General features: G+C 60.1%; 1 protein-coding gene across 2 annotated transcripts in view; it reads right to left on the bottom strand.

Moving 5' to 3' along the window:
• Positions 1-1,826: 1,826 nt before the first annotated feature.
• UPP1 (uridine phosphorylase 1) overlaps positions 1,827-18,864 on the bottom strand; it is an 18,190-nt gene continuing 1,152 nt past the window's right edge. The window contains exons 2-8 of one of the 2 annotated variants that reach the window (XM_006911486.3): positions 12,428-12,491; positions 7,983-8,100; positions 6,589-6,747; positions 5,572-5,686; positions 3,346-3,555; positions 2,978-3,124; positions 1,827-2,294 (exon numbers count right to left, since the gene is read on the bottom strand). In XM_006911486.3, coding sequence (XP_006911548.2) covers positions 2,155-2,294; positions 2,978-3,124; positions 3,346-3,555; positions 5,572-5,686; positions 6,589-6,747; positions 7,983-8,100; positions 12,428-12,491 — 953 coding nt within the window. In that variant the 3' untranslated portion in view covers positions 1,827-2,154. The remainder of the gene's footprint in view (positions 2,295-2,977; positions 3,125-3,345; positions 3,556-5,571; positions 5,687-6,588; positions 6,748-7,982; positions 8,101-12,427; positions 12,492-18,864) is intronic. The other variant, XM_015589041.2, reaches the window with a different exon arrangement.

The following is an 18,864-nucleotide window of genomic DNA, read 5'->3' as shown; positions in this document are numbered from 1 at the left end:
GGTAGCGGAAACGGAACCAACCCAGTCACGTCCCCAGTTCTGACTCGTGAAGCACCGGGAGTGGACCGTGTCAGAGCTGTCCGACCCTGCTCAGAGGGGTCACATCACCGTCAGCACCAGAAATAGAAGCAGACACGGACCGGACCAGACGATCGGTGGGGTGGCCGTGTAGGGTGAGGGAGGGGCCTTTCGGAGAAATCCAGGTAACTCTTGTTTGAGGACGTTTTCAAGGTCAGCTCCAGAGTCATCTTGGTAACCAAACCAGTCCCAGTTCAGTTGTCGTGTGATTGTCTTCACCCCATCAGAACGAGACACTGTTCAGCAGCTGTTCCCTGTGACGGGCCTGTCCAGCCCCCACAGGCCGTCAGGCAGCCTCACACGCCCTGTGATGCCAGGAAGAGCCCCACACACACCCAGAAGGCACTGGCAGAAGCGGCATGCCCTCCCGCTCACGGCCAGCAGAGGGCAGCACAGGCCCACCGGGAGCATCGCTGGAAACTGTCACCTGTGGGAGCCTGGTTCCCTGTGCCTCGCCCAGAGGAAGCTGCCAGCGTGCGGGTTCTAGGACGTCCCTGAGGGATCCAGCCCTTCTCTGCTGGTAGCGACACCCTCTTCCGCTTAAATGCTGTCAATTGCCCAGTGTCTGCATCCTCCCTCGCTCACCAGATGTCCTCCTGGGCAGTGGCAGGGGACCTCAGTAGCCACACTTACGGGGGTGGGGAGGGGAGGACCTTGTGCTGGGGTTATAAGTGGACAGCCACCACCAGCCTCCACGGGGGCTCCCTCCTAGGCAGCCTCTGATACGGGGTGCAGCAAGTAGCCACTGGAGGGAGCCAAAGGAAACTTTGGGGTTCACCTGCCACACCACTGCCTCCAGCAGTGAGCAGGGGCAGGGAGGACGGGCTGTTTGAGCATTTGAGGGTGCAGGGTTCAGTACTTCCTGAGTGACCCACCCACCCTCAGCTGGGGCGACTCAAAATGTCAGCGAAGGAGCTTTTGGAAGAGTCTGTGAACCACACATACCAACACCAGAGCCCTTACACTTCCCTGTGCCCCAAAGTCACACAGCCACGCAGAGCCGAGCTGCGAGACCCACACCTCCGTGCACAAGCGGGAAACACGGCTCACATTTAAAACACGGTCCAACACCAGAATCAGCCACACTGCCACAGCAGAGAAGTCAACTGGCCAACCCAGAAGTCGGAGACTCCCCAAGACCGCCCCCCTCCCCGCCCCAGGCTGAGAGGGCCTGGGACACCCGACTCCTCGAGACAGGAGGGGGCACCCTGGATTCGCCCCTCCACCCACCCTCATCTCCCAGCCGGACTCTCGGTGACCCGCCCCGGAGGAAGCCGAGGTGCCCGGAGGCTGGCAGTGCAGCCTGAGGGGCAGCGTGGGGCGCAGTGAGCTGGGACCCAGCTCGTCCGCCCACCACGGGGCGAACAGAGGGTAATTATGGCAGTGTCACTGGGCACACGTGGAAGGTTCCAGAACGTGGCTGGTTGTAACTTGGGAACTGTGCATATGTACAGCTGACTCGGGGACAATACACACAGCCACCAATCTGCTGCACACTCGAAAATCCAGCATGGCCACAGCCAGTCCCGCACACGCGGCTGGCTCCCTAGCGGCCTGCTGACACGTGACCGGCGCATTTGACCCACACGGCCCCCCCAAGCTCACACACAAGTGGACCATACACTTTAACTGCACACACGTGTTCGCGTGAGCACTTATTTCTCATAGTCCTGTGTCTGCTTCTCTGGTTCTCGCTGCTCTCTCGTTACACGTGATGCACACAACTCCAAAACGCATCAGGAAACGGGTTTCCTGGCACTATAACTGGATTTCTCATTTAGTGAAGTAAATCTAACCACCATTAGAACGTAAAGGTCTGACATTTTTCACTAGGAATATTTCATTTTTCCGGGAAACGCTGTTAAGGAAAACCCAAATCAGAAGAACGACACCGAAAACGCCCCCAAGCAGCCCAGCCAGCGAACCCCGTGTAGCGAGTGGGGGGTTCCCCGCCTCCGAGACGCGCCCCTGTCCCCAAGTCTCATGTGCCGTGTGCACGCGTCACGCAGAAGGGGCTTGGGACAATGGTTTTATTTGCAGCAGTGATGGCCACTCGTCTTCCAGACGCAGGGTCCTTCAAGCCACTGCGAGGCACTTCTTGATGAAGTGGCCCACCAGCCGCTGCGGCCGCTTCTGGAACTCAGCCAGCACCTCGCGGGGGCTGCTGATCTGGTCCCCTTCCAGACGGTCAAGGAGGGTGACACACACCACGGCCGCTGCAAAGAGCAAAGACCACGTCAGGGCAAAGTGCTGCACCTGTGGCTTAGTTCACAGACCAGAGGCGTCACCTCTGCTACCCCCTCAGGGGAAGGGCCACCGTGGTGACCAACAGGCACGCTGACAGATGGAGACCGTGGAAGGGCTTGGAAGGCCCCTCCGCCTTACGCCACCCTGCCCTGGCCTCGCTGTAGTCTCCCCGACTTTTGCTTCCCAGGATCAGCCGTGGGCCTGCTCGGCCTTGAAGGGCCAGGGACGATGACGGGGAGGCCGGCATCCTGGAAAGCAGAGCAGGACCTTGCTGGGTGGCTAGGAACTTGGGGTGGATTAATCCCAATTTAGAAATCCACAGAGCTCTGAAAGCCAGATTCACTGCAGGGCGGGTGGCAGCCTTACTGCCTGCAGCACCTGAGCCCACCTGGTGGCCTCTGGTCATCCTTCCCAGCCCCCCTGGCAGCCCGAGAGTCCTGAGCCACCGAGAATCCTGCATTTGGCCACGTGACAGTCAAAGGAAGTCTGAGCCGGGGGTGCGCAATGCCACCTGGTCCAGAGCAGGCCTTGGGGACAGGACCTTGAGGAAGGCAGACACTGGGGTGGGGGGAGGGGAGGGACCCAGAGAGGGTGACCAGGCTGGGCCAGCAGGACGGGTGTGGGAAGAGGGGTGGGGCCAAGTGCCACCTACCTCGGAGGCCACAGGCACGGCACATGGCTGCAAACACGGAGGACTCCATCTCGATGTTCCGGACGCCGGCCGCGTGGGCCGCCCGCAGGTACTCCTGCTTGTCCCTCTCCGTGTAGGAGCAGAGAGCGCCGTCCAGGCGGCCTTGCCCTGAAGACAAAGGGCGACATGCCCACGTTGGCGTGGGTGCTGACCGCATGCGCCCAGTCACCGCCCGCTGTTCCACCCACCAGGACACAGGGCGCTCTCCACCCCTGCAGCCCACGCGCCCTGGAGCCCAAACCGCGCACTCGGCGGAAAGCAGAGCGCAGCGCCCACACCGACGTGGGAAGGGCGGTGCGGGGACCCCGCGGGCCGGCCGCCACTCCCACCTTCGTAGAAGTCCAAGGTGCACATGGTGTCGCCCACCACCGTGCCGAACTCGCGCAGGTCCGCGGAGCACTGCAGCAGCTCGCGCGCCAGCGGCTCATGCAGCTCCGTGCTGCGGACCACCCGCTCGCCCAGGACCACCTGCTCGAACTCCGGCCGGAAGCGGGCGTCCACCGCCCGCCGCGTGATGACCACGGAGCCCGGCTCTAGACCTGCAGGAAGAGGCGGGTGTCACAGCCACCTGGGGCGGCGGGGGGCGGAGCCAAGCACGCGCAGAAACACGGGAGCCCGGAGATACTGCAGCCCACTAGCTCTGAAAGGGACCGGCGGCGCCCTCGCTCGGAGGCCAGCGTCTGCTCCAAAGGTGAGAGGCGGAAGCGGCGCGGAAGGTATGGGAGGGGAGGGGAGAGAGCAAAGGAGAAGGAGCCGGGACCCGCCCTCCGGTGCCGCGTGGCTCCCGGTCACTGCGCTGTTTAAGTGGCCCCAGCGATCACCACCGCGGGTGAACCTGGTCCCTGTTTCGTGCCTTTTCACTATTTAAGATTTTAAGAAATTACAAAAGTAGACAAGAACAGCATATGAACCCCCATGCGCCCCAATCCCAGCTCGGACGGCGACCGGCCACTGACCACCCGTCTTCCTCTGGGGTGATGACCTTCCAGGTCCAGCCTGAAGGTTTTCCGGGCAGAGCATCCTGGGCCGTGTCCCTGTGCGCAGAGACATTATTCTGCCCCTATTCTTAATCTTATATGGCTTTGCACGTGATTTGACCACGAGCCCCTTCTGATGCTTATTTTAGTGCGAAATTGGTTTCCCTGAACATTCAGGAAGGAGGAAGTCGGGAGGTGTGTTCCAGCGCGCCCACGCCGGCTGTTTCCACGGGGCGTTAAAGAACGCGAAGGTCGCTAACGCCCCGCGGTCCTGCTCCCCTGCTCCTGGATGTCTGCCTGGACCCCTCTCCCTGGTCCCTGAGCGGTTCTCCCCAGAGAGTGGGCCTAGAAGACAGCTCGGGCTGACGGCTTTCATGAAGTCAGGCCCCACGGATCTCGGCGTGAGTGAGCACCTCCCGGTGTCCCTCGCACAGGCCCCGCACTGTCCCCGGCCCGGAGCTGTGCTGGGATTCCGTTCCCACGGCGGTCGGACGCCCCGTGGCTGCCCTGTGCTGCTTCTCCAGAGGGTGCCCATGCCAGCCTCCCACCTGGAGCTCTGCGGGGACACCGTGTCACGCTCTGTCACCACTGTAGTCCAGGGGCCGGGGGTCTGGCTCTCTCGTTGACTGTCCACCTTCGCGGGGCAGTTTCGGGGACTCAGACGCTAGCCTACTCCCTCCCCAGCTCTCTCTGGTCGATTCCAAACCCCCTGCGAGGCCAGGACTCAGCGCCGAGCTGCGGAGCTCAGGGCGGACAGGGCGCGGGCGCGCGGCTGTGCCTGTCCGGTGGATGGCACCGCAGCGACGGCTGCAGGACCAGGCGGCTCGTGGTCACGGCTGTTTCCCAGGAACAACTTTAAACGCAATTACCATCTGCAAACTGATTTTCATACTACTCTGTCTAATAATGAGAAAGAAACGTGAGGTGATGTGTGCGGAAGATCTGAGGGCCGCAGCACCCCCAGCCCCCGGCGGATAACCTAAAGTCTAGCATTACCCTGAACCCAGGAGCCGCGGGAAGCACCCGCGCACGCGCACGGGCGGGCCGGGAACCCCGCAGAACCCGGTTCACAGCGCAAAGGCTGGCGCAGACTTGGGGCGCCAGGGGCACGACCTGCGTAAGGCGAAGTTGCCTGACAGCTTCGCTGAAAGCGCGACGCCCAGCATTCGCTCCCCACTGCGCCCCATTCTTCGCGATCTCTGTGGCTGTCGAACAAATGCTGAGGACGGGGGCCTCTTCGGGCAGCTTGGGGACACCGAACCCCGTGCTCCCTCTCACTCTGCCCGCTGTGGCTGGGCTGAGGGTTTGCTCACGAACTGCTCCGAGGCTTTGCAGGAACAGGGAGGGGGGCGAGCCGGGGACAGAGGCCGAGAAGGCGGGGGCGGGGCGGGAGGCCCGGAGGAGCGAGCACGCGGGAAGGCTCGCGGGGCGCCCTTCTGGGCCTGTTTCTGGGGTGCAGGTTAGGAGAACAGGCTGGGCCGAAAACTAAGAACACAAGCTCCTTCGACGCCCCGTCCATGAGCGTCCCGGACCGGCAGGGCCCGGTCCTCGCCCACGCGAGGCCCCGCCGCACCTCACCTATCCCTCCAGAGGTGCCGATGCGGATGACGGTGACCCCGGAGCAGCGGGCGTGGTACAGCAGCTTGAGGAGCTCGTGCAGCATGATGGCGATGGAGGGGATGCCCATGCCGTGCTGGAACGGGCAGGAAACCGGCGTTACGCGCGGGCGTCTGCGGGCGCCTCGCTGGGGGAGGGGAGGGCGCTCCAGCGGGACTCGAACGGGGACTCGGACACCGTTTCTGACGCAGCGCTGAGCTGTCCGACCCCCTGCGCGCCTGTCGCAAGCTGAGGCCCCGGACGCCGGCGCAGAGGCCGGCGCAGGTGCCCGCGCAGGTGCTCGCCGCCCACGCCCGCTGCGTTTCCCGCCTCCTCTTCCTGCGCTCTCCGCTCCGGCTGAACGGACTGGTGGTGGCTCAGCGCGACGGACGGGATGCGTCCTCGGTTCTGCGCCACGTCCTCCGTCTCCCTGCCCTCCGCCCTCCCTACAGCCCCTTCCAGTGCCCCCAGCCCAGCGGGCGCTGCTACTAAGGCACCGCGCCCCTTTGGGAATGTGCCACGGTGTCCTGCACATGGGAAGCGCGTCCGTGAATTCTGTGGCGCTGAACAGGGGTGCTCGTGTAGGCACAGGGACACCGTAACTATGGAGCTTGTCATTTACACCGCGGCCTACGACGGACGCCCAACACAGAGGCGCCTCTGGTGGGACGGCGGACATCCGCGTGCCCCTCACTGCTAAGCCGCGCGCATGTGGGGACCTCACTGCAAGGTGGCGCAGGCCTCACCTCGCCGCCCTGTCCAGGGACCTCCTCCTGGGCCTCCGGCCTGACACCGTCTCCGTGAGCACACAGCTGGGAGTGTCCCCATGTGTGCCCTGTGACTGTGTGGTCTCTCCTCTCTGCAGCCCAAGTGCGGGCTCCCCTAACCCTAGCCTGACACGAATGGCTGTCGAGGGGACCGGGTCGAATGGCTGTCGAGGGGACCGGGTCGTCTTGGGGAATCCACGGAGCCGAAGACTGGCCCGGGGCAGGTACTCACACTGACGGACAGCACTGGCCCCGCTTTGAACATGGCATAGCGGTCGGTCCCCACGCAGATGTTGGGATAGTCCTCATCTGGCCGGCCGAGGCCCAGCTCAGAGGACACGTATTTGATGAAGGCCTGCATCCGGGAAGGGCTGCCCCCAACACACACGAACTGCGGAGGGAACAAGCCCGGGTCAGTGCAAGGGCAGCACAGAGCCGGGGTCCTGGGGGTGCCCCAACAGAACATCAGCCCCTCCGAGAACTCGCTAGAAACGCAGGCTCCCCGGCTACCCTTCTGATGACCCTGACACTCAGTTCCAGGCCGCGGCTCATGGAACCACCACCCTGCGCAGGAGGCCTGGGGGTCCAAAGCAATGGGCGCCACGTGACACAGGAGAAGCAGCCCCTGCTCTGCCTCCAGAGGTGACCCAGGTCCCCCTGCCAGTCCCCACCCACCCCGTGGACAGCAGCTAGGTTTGGAACAAGATGGCACCGACTCCTCACTGGGCTGCCTGGGCCCACAGCCCATCTGTAGAATGTGGTCCTGCCTGCTCCCTGTCGCCTAGCTGGCCGAGGGCCGAATGTCCAGTGAGTGGAAAGTGCCGGGGGCTGGTGGGGGCTTGGTCAGCGGCAGCCATGGTGGCTGGCGGCTCTCAGAAAACTGAGGTGCCATATGCAAGAACTTGCTTTTCATTTTGTTTAGCACCGAAAAACGAGTAAATAAACCAGCTTAAAAACGTTGATGATCAAAGAATTATTGGCATCTAAACAGAAGAAAAGAAAATTAAACTAATGGGAGAATGGAAATTGAGTTAATTTAAAACACACGGAAAGTGTTGACACCAGCTCCACGGAGAGCGCAGTGCTGATGGGCGCGGCGCTGTGCCGTGATGAGCTCAGGCGGCCCAGTGGGTTCTAGTGTCTCTGGTTTGTTTCTGTTTTGAGTTCACACGTGAGTCCATCTTTACCCACAGGGATTAGACATTTTAAAAATCCCACGTAAAGATAAACCTGAACGGAGGCGCTTCAGACTTCGTGGGGAAAATGGCCTGGGAGGCATTAAAGGCATTAAAGGCAACGAACTAAAAGTATCAACAGCATCTTCGTCGGTCCCCAACACTCTTACCCATCCTTGCCTGCTTCGTATCTCCTTAGAGAACCTACGTTGTTCCCCTGACAGACTGAATCGGGAGGAATTACTCAGGGACCGACATGGCGGTGCTCAGGATGCTTTTCTTTCACTGGCTCATATAGTCGAAACATCAGTAGCAATTTGCAGACATCTGATAAACGTACCCTTCATGCACTTGTCCTGTCACTTCTGCACTCTGTAAAGAAGTCCACGCGCCACCTACGGAGAGGCCGATCTGAGGACAAAGCCCCAGAACTAAAGGCCCCGCTTCTTACCTTCACATCCCCAAACATGGCGGGGAGATCGTGCGTGCTGGTGCTCAGGTTGAAATGGTAGAGGACGTCTTCCTTCATCCTTGCTATGTGCGGATTGCGAAGCTGCACGAAGCAGGTGCTGTTCCGCACCAGGAGGGAGGAGGTTAGCAGACACCGGGTCCGGTGACGGGCACGCCCTACGTCAGCGGGGTGCACGCAGCGCGCAGTGGGAAGGACAGACACTGCGGCTGCCCAGGCCCCGCCTCCCTCTGCCCAGGCCCCCGCCTCCCTCCTCTGCGCTCTGCCCCTTCACCCGTCCCCACACCCACGGCCCGTCCCCACGCCCACAGCCCCCCACGCCCACGGCCCGTCCCCACGCCCACGGCCCGCTGGGAGGGCGGATCAGAAACAAGTCAGGGAGGACGCAAAAGGACAGGATCGACAGGCTCAGTCACTCCACGTAAAGAGTATGGCCAGCTGCGACGCAACTCAAGTTCACTCGGCACATAAACTTGACTTTATTTTAAAAAATAACACATTTACCATAGGAAATATGGATGGAAAGAGAAGAAAAAATTGCCTCCAAACTCCCCCACGCAGGGCTAACCTTTCCCATCTTTGCACCGTGCATTTCTCCTTCTTGTCGCACTAGCCAGCGCCCCCCCATCCCCCCCTCACCCCGTACAGTGCCCGATGGGAGCGATGAGGAAACAGCCCCATTTTCTCAACGGGAAGACGAGAAATTTGACATCCCCACCGCTAGCACGCTCCTGCTTCCGACAGGTGTCGGCAAACTCTCCCTCATACGGGGCCAGACGGTAAGTATTTTTGGGTTTGCAGCTCTGCGGGTCTGTCACCAGCACTCAGCTCTGTCACCGTCCCATGAAAGAGACGGCAGACCACATGCAATGGTGTGGCCGTTCCAATGAAGGTTTCTTTACGAAAACAGATGCGGGTGTACATTGTTATGTTCGCCTGCAAAACCCCCTAGAGCAAGCCCTAAACACACTGCCTTCCACGCCGTGCCTTCCTGACCCCCACAGACAGGCGTGTCCCCCAGACCCCGGCCCGCCGGCTGCCAGGGCGCACAGGGAGATGGGCGTGCGTCCCGAGCTCAGAGCGAGCAGGACCTTCTTTCTCTTCCTTCTGGGTCTGACTTCCCGCCCGGAACCCACTGAGCACGTTTCCTCTTCGATCTCACTCTGTATGAAAGAAGAGCCGATGCAAGAGACGGATGGTCTCAGCTGCCGTGACCCGCAAACCCCGTCACGGGCCTTTCCCGGGGCAGCTCGCGCTCCTCACTGCCGTGCGAGCCAGACCTGTCAAGTACACGTCACAGAACCGACACCGCGACATGAGCCTGGGGAGACGCTTCACTGTGACCGGGGTCCCTAAGGCAGGGACCTCTTCCTAGGGAGTACAAGTGTTCGGAGGTTTGTGCGCTATTTCAAATCTAACCTGAAGGACCCATTTCCCTTCCAAACAGATACTGCGGGGAGCTTTCATGCCTATTTTTATTTCTATTTATTTATTTTTGCCTTGGGCATGACATTGATTATTTCCCAGGACACAAGTCACCTGACCATCTGTAACTAAGCCGTGAGCTATGCCGCACTGGACGCCCGCTGTGCACCAGCCACGGTGTCACAGCTAAGAGGTCGCCCTAAGGGCGAACCTGCCTCCGCTGCTCAGAACCCAGTGAGAAAAACAGGCGTGAGCAGAAACGCGTTGTCCTGGGCTTTCTGTAAGATGCGGCCTCCTGACTGGTCCCCTCCCGTCTGAATCCAGCCTTCCCCTGCTGACTCTGCCCGATGACTCTGCAGCATCTCCTGTCCCCAGCGGAGGGTCCCGATTCCCGCCTTGGCTCCTGCTCCGCTGCCCGGGCACGGGAGCCTCGCTCAGAGAGCCCATCCATGCTCCCGCTCTCTCCAGGTGAGGCTCATTATACTTTGTCTACGTCTTTCCATAACATGTATATAATCAACGTAATCATTTTAATCATCCCCAGTAACAAAAAGCGCCTGGAGGCCGTGACCGTGTGTGGTCTCCGAGCCCCTGCAGCACAGGTGAGCCGCCCTCCCCGCTCCACCCACCTGATCGGCTCATGTAACCCAGGCTCTCTCAGCCACCGGTTCATCTGTGTCCATTCTGTCTGGCTTGGGCATCCACAGTAGACACCCAGGCTCCTATTTCTCTCGATTCCACATGAGATTGCTTCTTCATATTCTCAAACTTGCCCTCCTATTTCCTTAGAAATAATGGCATCCAAATTAACTCACATTTTCAAAAGGCTGATGTAGAAAAGAAAAACACGAAATATAAAAGAAACAGAAAGTCCCGCTGTAAAGGGGAGGGTGCTGGGTGACCGTCAAGCACAAGTGTTAGACACCTCGGAGCTTATCATAACCCTCGGCCACCACCACGTACAGACCGCCGGCTGCGCCCAGGGCAGAGAAGCAAATCTCACTCAGGAAGGCAGTAGCTGCCCGAGGCCCTTGGCCCAACCATCCCCCCACCCCCACCCCAGTCCTGACTGGCTCCCAGGATGACCAGTCATGGCGTTTCACTCTCCTGGGGCAGGCAGGCCGCTTTCCAGGGGCCAGATGCAGCCATAGGCGTGGTTAGCACAATCCTTTCTGATCTCTCGGCCAAGCAGAAATTCTGACATCGCAACACAGCCGGAGCATGTCGAGCTCCTTCAGTGACAAACACCGGGAGTGTCCTTTCTTGCCTATTGTCCCTCAGGACGCCGTGAGCAGAGCTCCAAACAGAAGGGCTAATGGGCACGGAACTGACACAACAGGATGTGAAGACAACTTTGTCGCACATTTCAAAACAGAAAACCTTTCTCCTCTTCAACTCCAGGAAGAACAGAGGAAACGGGTGTGGCCGTAAAGACCGGCAGTGACCTTAAAGTATATGAAGTGGACACGGTCAGGACGGACCAGAACACGCTCAGTCTTACTTTTAAAAAGATTTCAAAATAACGAGTCGGAGACACACTGCTTGGAAAACGGCTTCTCCAGTCCACACGCACATTCGGCGACTGCATTTGGCTTTGCTCTGACGCTGCATCCAACAACTGTGCTTAGAGCACCCACTTTGTAAAAGAAATGCATACGACGCCAAAGGACCAGAAACCCGCTGGGCTGGACCAGCGGGAAAGGCAGAGCACTGGCGACCCTCATGCAGACTGGCCCAGGTGTCTTGGGCCAGGTGGGGACCAGAGAGATGGGGGAAGAGGGGCCGCAGGGAGCTTGGGGAACCTCAGCGGAGCCTAAAGTCAGACCCCGGCCAGGCCCTCTGCGGGGCGTAGGGAACACAAAGATCAGCCAGATGAAAGCTTTCGACTTCGTGGCAGATGTTATTAATAGCAGGTACACAATAGTCCATGTAATGCTCGCCACTCGCGCGGAAGCTCGGTTCCAGCAGACTCCTGTGTCTTTAATCGGAGGCTGCACTTAGAGGCCTTGACACCACACTCGGGCCTCCCGGCAGGTGGCCTGTGACAAGTGAGTCATTGACAATAAAACTTTTGAGAGGGTGAATAATTCTTACGCGGAGGGAAGGGGTGACTCGCAGGGCGGAGTCACATTCATGGCACTTGGTGCCCGACTGTCCCTTCTGCAGCTTCGTTTCAACCATTTCCCTCCACCCGCCCTGGCGGGGCTCAGCCTTCCGGGAGGGCCTCGGAAATTAGGACAGGGCACTTTTGCTTGTCAAGGACCAAAAGTATCAGGGGTACTAGTTCAATTGAAAAGTCGTCTGGGCGGGTAACACCCACGGGCAGCCTGGAACGTGGAAACGGACCTCAGAACCCACGGAGAAGGAAGGAGGTGGGCCAGGTGTCCCTGTGGAATGGCCACTTGGACATGTGACCACCGCGTGAGAGCCTCCAGAGGGGCCTCTCAGTCACAGAAGAGTTCCTGAGAAACGTCCCAAGCAAGGGCTCCCAGGCGGTCAGGCACAAGCCCGGGCATTGTCAAGGTCAGAGGTCACGGGGACAGGAGGCCACGTAGCAGGATGGGCTCTCCCAGGTAACCCCGGCCCAGGCCGCGGACAAATGCGAGTCGAGGAAGCTAGAAAACTTAGGATTCAGAGTCCACATAGGAATCAGGATTGAGGTAAGATGTTTGTGTCTCCAGCAATGTGCGGATAAATCTAAGAGGCGCCGTGAGAATCGTAAACTAAAATTACAAGAAACCGCAAAGAAACCAGACGGCGTTCAGATTCGGGACCAAGGAGCTGGAGAGAAGCGGGCGCCGCGCTTCAGGGCTGGCCGCGTGTTCGGGGCCCCCACCCGGCATGGGTCAGAGCACCCAGAGGCGCCCAGGCTCCCGAGGGGACACGTGCTGAGGGCTGAGCCCAGCCTCTGCCGCTGTCATGACAATCAACAGTGTCACCACAAGTGTCAGGCCTCGCAAAGAAACTACAGGAAACCCGACCAGCCGACCCTGCCGATTTACCTGTGATTTTCGGGCTCCGTCGCTGCGGCCCCCGCGGAGGCCATTCCGTCCACCGCTGCAGCACCTGGGGGGGAAGCACGGAGACCTGGGCATTCTGAGCATGTGACAGCCTACCTGAGCGCTAAGCAGTGCGACCCGGCGGGCCACAGCGGAAGCGGGCGGGCGTGGGGCGGAGCCTGGGGCTCGGGGGCGGAGCCGGGCGCGGGGCGGAGCGCTCCTGGTTGGCTGTCGCGGTGGGTGGGAGGGCTGCTCGCCGCCTGATTGGTTGTCCTAGCCGCCTGATTGGTTGTCCTCGCCGCCTGACCGGTCGTCCTTGGCGCTTCCATTTCCGGCCCTCGAGGCGTTTACGGCCCGGTTCCCTGAGGGCATCCGCGCCCCAGATCCCTTGGCCCCTTGCCGGGTTCGCATAACAATAGTGAACCCAAATGGGAGCCAAGGCCACCGTGACGCCCGAGGCGGCTAACCTGCGGAACCCCACCAGGACCCCACAGGCCACGCCCGCTGCCCCACGCGTCAAAACTCGTCGCCGTCCTCCTTTAGGTCTCAAGGACAGCACAGCGGGCAAGGAGGGATCAGGGCAAAGGCACCGGCTCTCTGGGACCTGCCGTGCGCGGAGGAGAAGGACCTGCCCCGCCTGCACCCCAAGCCGCGAGGGGACCGACCCACGGACCAGCGCGGTCGCTGGGGCTCGGCGTCGCACACGGGCTGACCCCAGGCCGTCTGGCGCAGAAGGGCAGCTCGGTGACGGGGCCCCGGCCCCTGAGCCCGTGCACCTGCCCGGCCCCGGCCCGGCCTGGGGGGATGGGCTCCGTCTGGAGACGCGAAGTGAAGGACACCAGCGTCGCCCAGCGCCGGGCAGCAAACTCGCGAGCGAAGCCTGCGGCCAAGGGGAAGGGCGCCGTCTGGAGACGCGAAGTGAAGGGCGCCAGTGTCGCCCAGCGCCGGGCAGCAAACCCGGAGCCTGCGGCCAGGCCGCCACTTCAGGGCGCGTGGCCGACCTGGCACCTCGCCGCCACCTATCGAAACGTGGGGCCCACCACGCTAAACCCCAGAGGCCCCGTTTGGGAGAAAGAGGTCAATAACTGTTACTGCCACAGTTAAGTACGGACCATTCTGAGCAAACTCCGAAAGCCAGAGAAAATTGCAATAGCTGGGTCTGGAGCAAAAGCTCTCCTGCATTTCCTGCCTGTGTCTCCTCCGCTGGCTTTGCCCCCTGCCGGGCGTTCCTAAAACAGTTCTGCAGGATGCCAGCCTCTCCGACCAGCCAAGGGCAGCTGGGAAGCGAATGAGTCGTGAGAGGTGCCAGCCTGCACGTAGGCAGGTTCCTTCCAGGGCTGGGACACCAGGATTACGAATGGACCAGGTTTTCCGCGGTCTGGCAGAGCTCCTGAGCCTATACCAAGTGATGAGCTAGAATTTTCAGCCCCACCCGCTCCGGGCAGGGAACAGAACAAAAGGAAATGCTGACTCCATCACCAAAGGCCAGTGAGTTCATCAAAACCGAAAAGACAGGGTTCAGAGAGCTTCCCAGTGGTGCATACGTGGAGAGGTGGGGACAGTGGCCCCTGCGCAGGGCATGCGAGCTCTGAGCCCCTTCCCCAGACCCTGCCCTGTGTGTCTTCCGTCCGGCTGTTCCCAAGTTGCATCTTTTTATAATAATCTGGTGATCTAGTGAGTAACCCGTCACCCTGACTTCTGTGAGCCCCTCTAGCAAATGAATCGAACCCAAGGAGTGGGATCCTGGGGACCCAGCCGGTGTGCGAGAACTGGTGGGGAAAACCGCACGCACATCGGCGTGCAGCTGATGGTCAGAACCTTAGGCCAGGATTCCGGGCCTTGACCGCCCGGTCAGACGGACACAGGGCCCAGCTCCCGCATAGGTCTGGTTTCCAGTAAACACACAGCAGTCAGGGTGGGGGCAGAAGGCCCTCCGTTGAGTCCCACCCCCTCCCCAGCCCTGCCAGTCATGGAGAGTGGACTGACTATTCTGAGTGCAGACACGCCCTCCTGCCACTGAGAGCAGCAGCAGGACACAGGGCCATGCAGAGTCACAGTCTCCAGGGCCAGCGTCTGGGGGCAGGCTGTGTTCCCAGCAGAAGCAGCAGGGCTCCCAGTGACCTCCCCAGGCCGCCTGGCCCCTGGAGCTGGGCTGCTCTTCCTTCCTGTAGGGGTGGGGGAGGTGCAGCCCCAAGGGCCAGGAAGGAAAGAGGGAGGGTTAGAGGCACCTTCCCGAGCAGCTGCTGAAGGAGCGTGCTCCCTGGAGAGTCCAAATCCCACTTTCCAGAAAGAAACCCGGTCACAGAGAAAGCATCCTGCCCGGCCTTGCAGAGAACGTGTCCTGCTCGGCTGGCCGCTTTTCCTGCCCCTGAACCAGAGAAAACATTCTCATGGCCAGTCCTCGCCCCCTCCCCTTGACACCAACAGCAAATCACAACGGATGAGGCTGTGCTAGAATTTAGCCTTTAGTTAGAATGATTCAATTAGCCCTTCTCAGAGTCGTGACTGCTCCGGCACGTTGCTGCCCTCGCGCAGGTTAACCAGGAGGGGCCATTCGTAGATTGACCATCAGACGACGTGCATGAGCGAGGATGCCTGCTCCATGCTGCGCGGTCAGCCTCCGGGCCGGCATCCGCTCAGACCGGACCCCGCGGCTTCCACTTCCTGCTTCCTGTGTAGCCGAGAAAGGCCAAGTGGCCCAACCGGTCACTGAAGAGTCCCGCGGGACCGCCCCCCAAGAAGGCTCCCTCTGGCCTGCCTTCTCCGTGCTCACCCCGCCAGAGGCTGGCGGTGCCGTTGCAGGGGCTCTGGGGCTCGCTTTTAGTTCCCTGGGGCAAAGCCCTTCGCCTTTTAGTAACACAAGTAGAAAAGGCCTAAGTATCCGAAACACAGCAGAGTGCCACGCGTCACACGCGTCGGGCACTTAAGTAACTGTGAAATCACCAAGAGGTAGCCGACCCGGAGCCTCGGGGTGCATCTGTTTGGTGTAGCATCAGCTACTGTAAAAGCCTCTGCCATGGACGTGCCATCTGGAGAGGCGCGAGAAAGATCCAGAACACTGAGCAGCAAACAGAGCCAGCCCAGAGTGACCAGCGACGTAGGCCAGCTGCAGGAGAGCCAGCAGGGAGGCTTCGGCCGTGAGCAGCGGGCGGGTTCTCAGTGGCTCCGGACTAGGAGCAGCCAGGAAGGGGTGTGACAGAGACTGGACAGGACTAACATGTTCTCGGCATTGCGACACGCAGCCCCGGAGGTGCACGGGCAGCAGCCCCGGAGGGAACCCGCACGGCCGGCCCCGTGCAGGGAGACAGAGAGGGCGAAGCTCACAGCCTTGGCTACACGGTCGCATCACCCTAAAAACACACGGGCGTCCGCTGGAGCTGACTGGGGCCTGAAAGGCCGGGAGCAGAGAAGGACAGGGAGGCAGAGATCTGCCCAGAACAAGCCATGCACACAGCACTTACTCTGAACTGAAGATTTTCGTGCCTGAGAGCAGGGCCTCCCCAGATCGGGGCCTCCCCAGATCCGGGCCTCCTGGGAGAGCTCACTGCCAGAGTCCTCCAGGGGGCCCCCCTAACCTCCCTTGGAAAAATGTCCCAGACCCTCCTCTCCGTACCGCTCTCCTCCTGAAGGACCTTTCTCTTTCTCCCGCTGTGGCCTCTCCTTGCTAATCTGGCTTTTGTCACTTTAATTCACTTAAGAACTGAACCTCAGAGAACAGAAGCTTTTCCTCCCTGGGGGAGGGATTCGAGGGGCACAGGGTGGAGATGCGCCCAGGACAGGAGGGACCCGGGAGATGACGCCCTCCGGGCTGACCACAGCCGGAGTTAGGAGAGGCCGTCAGTGACGCCTGTGTCTCGCTGGGACGATAGGGAAGGACACAGTGTCCTTTGCTGGGCAAAGAGCTAAGGTTGGATGCCTCGTTTGAGGCACCGTGGTTTCTGCACGAGGTGCCTTCGCCCCAAGGGGAAAATGAAGCCTGAGTCACATCACAAAGCAGGTTTGAAATGTGAGAGATGACATCAGTGCGGGGAGGAAGCAGGAGGGGATTAGGGGCCCCGCAAACCCCGGGGACCAGTGACAGAGAGAAGCCAGGATTAAAACCACGGGGCATCAGGGACAAAGGGGAGGGCTGGGCGGCGTCCAGTCGCCATGGAAGCTCTGATTTCAAACTCCGTCGTTCAGGAGTCTGACCTGAGAGCAGCATGGGCAGCGGCATCGGCTGTGGCACGAGGTGTGTGCTCTGTCCTGAGCAAGAGCCTGCAGGGCTGGCGACTTTCTGAAGCCCGGCCAGCTCCTGGGCAGGTGAGGCTGGGCCCAGGCACCTGAGGACCACGACCGTTTAGGAAGCGTTTCTCCGGCATTTTACCACGATGCTGAACTTCACGCCATGGGAGGGCTGCGTCCTGGGCCTGAAGGGAAGCCCCCCCCCCCCGCAGCTCCCCAGGACGCCTCTGTATACCAGGAGGGCTTCCCTGGAACTCCGCCCCATGCCCCCCATATAAAACCAAGAAAATCTGAATTAGTTTTGTTTCCTGGGGGGAGGAGTTGTTGAAGGAGGGTTGGTTTTTTGTTTTGTTTTGTTTTGTTAGTTTTAACTGACAAGAAGAATAATCTGAGATGTTCTAGATTAAAATTTCAGCAGCCCAAGAGTGAGACAGAGGCAGGACGGTTAGCCCGCTAGCAGCTGCGGGGCAGCTCTGACGAGAGGCTGCTCAGGCCTCTGGAATCTGCTGGAATTTCGGACGGATTTCCAGGTGGCTGTTTCCTTCCAGGTGGCTGTTCCCGAGATTATCCAAGAGAGAAGAGCCAGAGACACTGCCGCCCCCTGGAGCTTCTGCTCCCGGCTCCACCAAGCTTCCGGACTCAGCAGGGGACTCTGCCCACCCAGCCGGAGACTGGCCCCGCTTCCCCTCTGACCTGAGCTCCTGTGAGCCCTTTCGGTCACTCACAATGCCCCCCCCAACCCAGCGAGTGTAAAAACACTTGCAAAACTCCAGGGGGGGGGGGGCCGCAGGAGGATGCTGCTGATGGTCCAGACGCCAGGCCCCAAGGCTGCCCTTCTCTGTCTCTCTCTCTCTCCCTCCCTCCCTCCTTCTCTCTCTCTCTCTCTCTCTGTAACAATGGCGTAATAAACTCGTTCCTTCAGAAAGACTTTCGGCCCTCTTAAAGTTGATATTTTTGTTTAATATATCCCATTAAAATAAAAATCTGATGGGCAGATTACTTAGTGCAAATAGCTTAGAGTATAAACATAATATTTTGAATGAACATATTTCAAAAGTGAACGCTGTCTCTGTGCGCACTTACGGGAAAGAGGCGGGGATAGAGCGAAATGCTGAGCGTTTACCTTTGGGGAGTAGAAGAAGCTGGAAGTTTCACTTTCTGTTACATGTTTGGGGTTTTTTTTTTTTTTTTTGGTTTTCTTTTTTTGTTTTTTTTTGTTGTTGTTTTTTTGTTTTTTTACAATGAGTTCTATTAACTTTGTGACCAGTAAAGAACAAAAAAGCCCACTTGGACGAAAGCCAATGTAAAGAAAAACTAATCCCTCCTTTTTAACTAAAATTCTATTTCAATGGCTACCAGTGCCGAAAGTACCCGCCCAAGGATGTGATCTGTGCCAGGTGAAGCCCGCGAGCAAGGGGCTGCCTCGGGGCGGGGGCCGGGGCCACCCACTCCCTAATCTGCGAAAATAATCTGCGAGATCACCTGAGAGGTCGGGTTGGGGCCTAACACCCATGGCCCTCAAAAGGGACAGGTGGGACACAGGAGGCAGCCCTGGGGGGTGGGCAGGGAGGAGACTTAGATGAAGACATTCTTCTCGGTCCAGGAAATCACCATCTTTTAAAAGCCAAGCTCACAGCCAGTAATGGAGCCGAGGGAGGGAGAAGGCGCTGGAGAGAGGCGGGCGGGGGCAAGGAAGGGGCAAGGAGCGGCAAAGGAAAAGGCGGGCGAACGGGAGGCGCCTCCGCCCTGCAGGAGGCTCCGCCGCCGCCCTGCAGGAGGCTCCGGCTCCACCTTGCCCTTCTCTGTATCCCGCCCTCGGGGGAGAGGCCAGGTGACAGGCGGGCCAGTTCCAGGCGGCCCCTGAGTCACCTGGCCAAGCCCTGACTTCGCGGGCAGCGTCTGCGGCAGGTCTCCCCTCTCCCGGCTCGCCCGGGGCCAAGGACAGCTAGCACTGTGAAAGCACGCGCTCTCCTGCAAATCCTATTTGTGTCACAGCCTGTGACAGTAAAGTTTCTCTCTCGACTTGTATTTTGTAGTGTGACCCTGTTGTCCGTCTGAACTCTGAACGTCAGCCTAATGACCGCTCTCCAAACTGCGACTACACCTCCCACGAACAGGGGGAGCTCTGAGTGTCCGCGCACCTCCTTCCTCCTTCCTCCCCACCCCCCGAGTTCGGGCGGCGGAAGCGCGGGACCCTCTGCGGGAGCCGGACCTGC

This window comes from Pteropus alecto, unplaced genomic scaffold, assembly GCF_000325575.1.
Source record: "Pteropus alecto unplaced genomic scaffold, ASM32557v1 scaffold214, whole genome shotgun sequence".
Lineage (NCBI taxonomy): Eukaryota > Metazoa > Chordata > Mammalia > Chiroptera > Pteropodidae > Pteropus > Pteropus alecto.
This window is presented reverse-complemented; position numbering and strand designations above follow the sequence as displayed.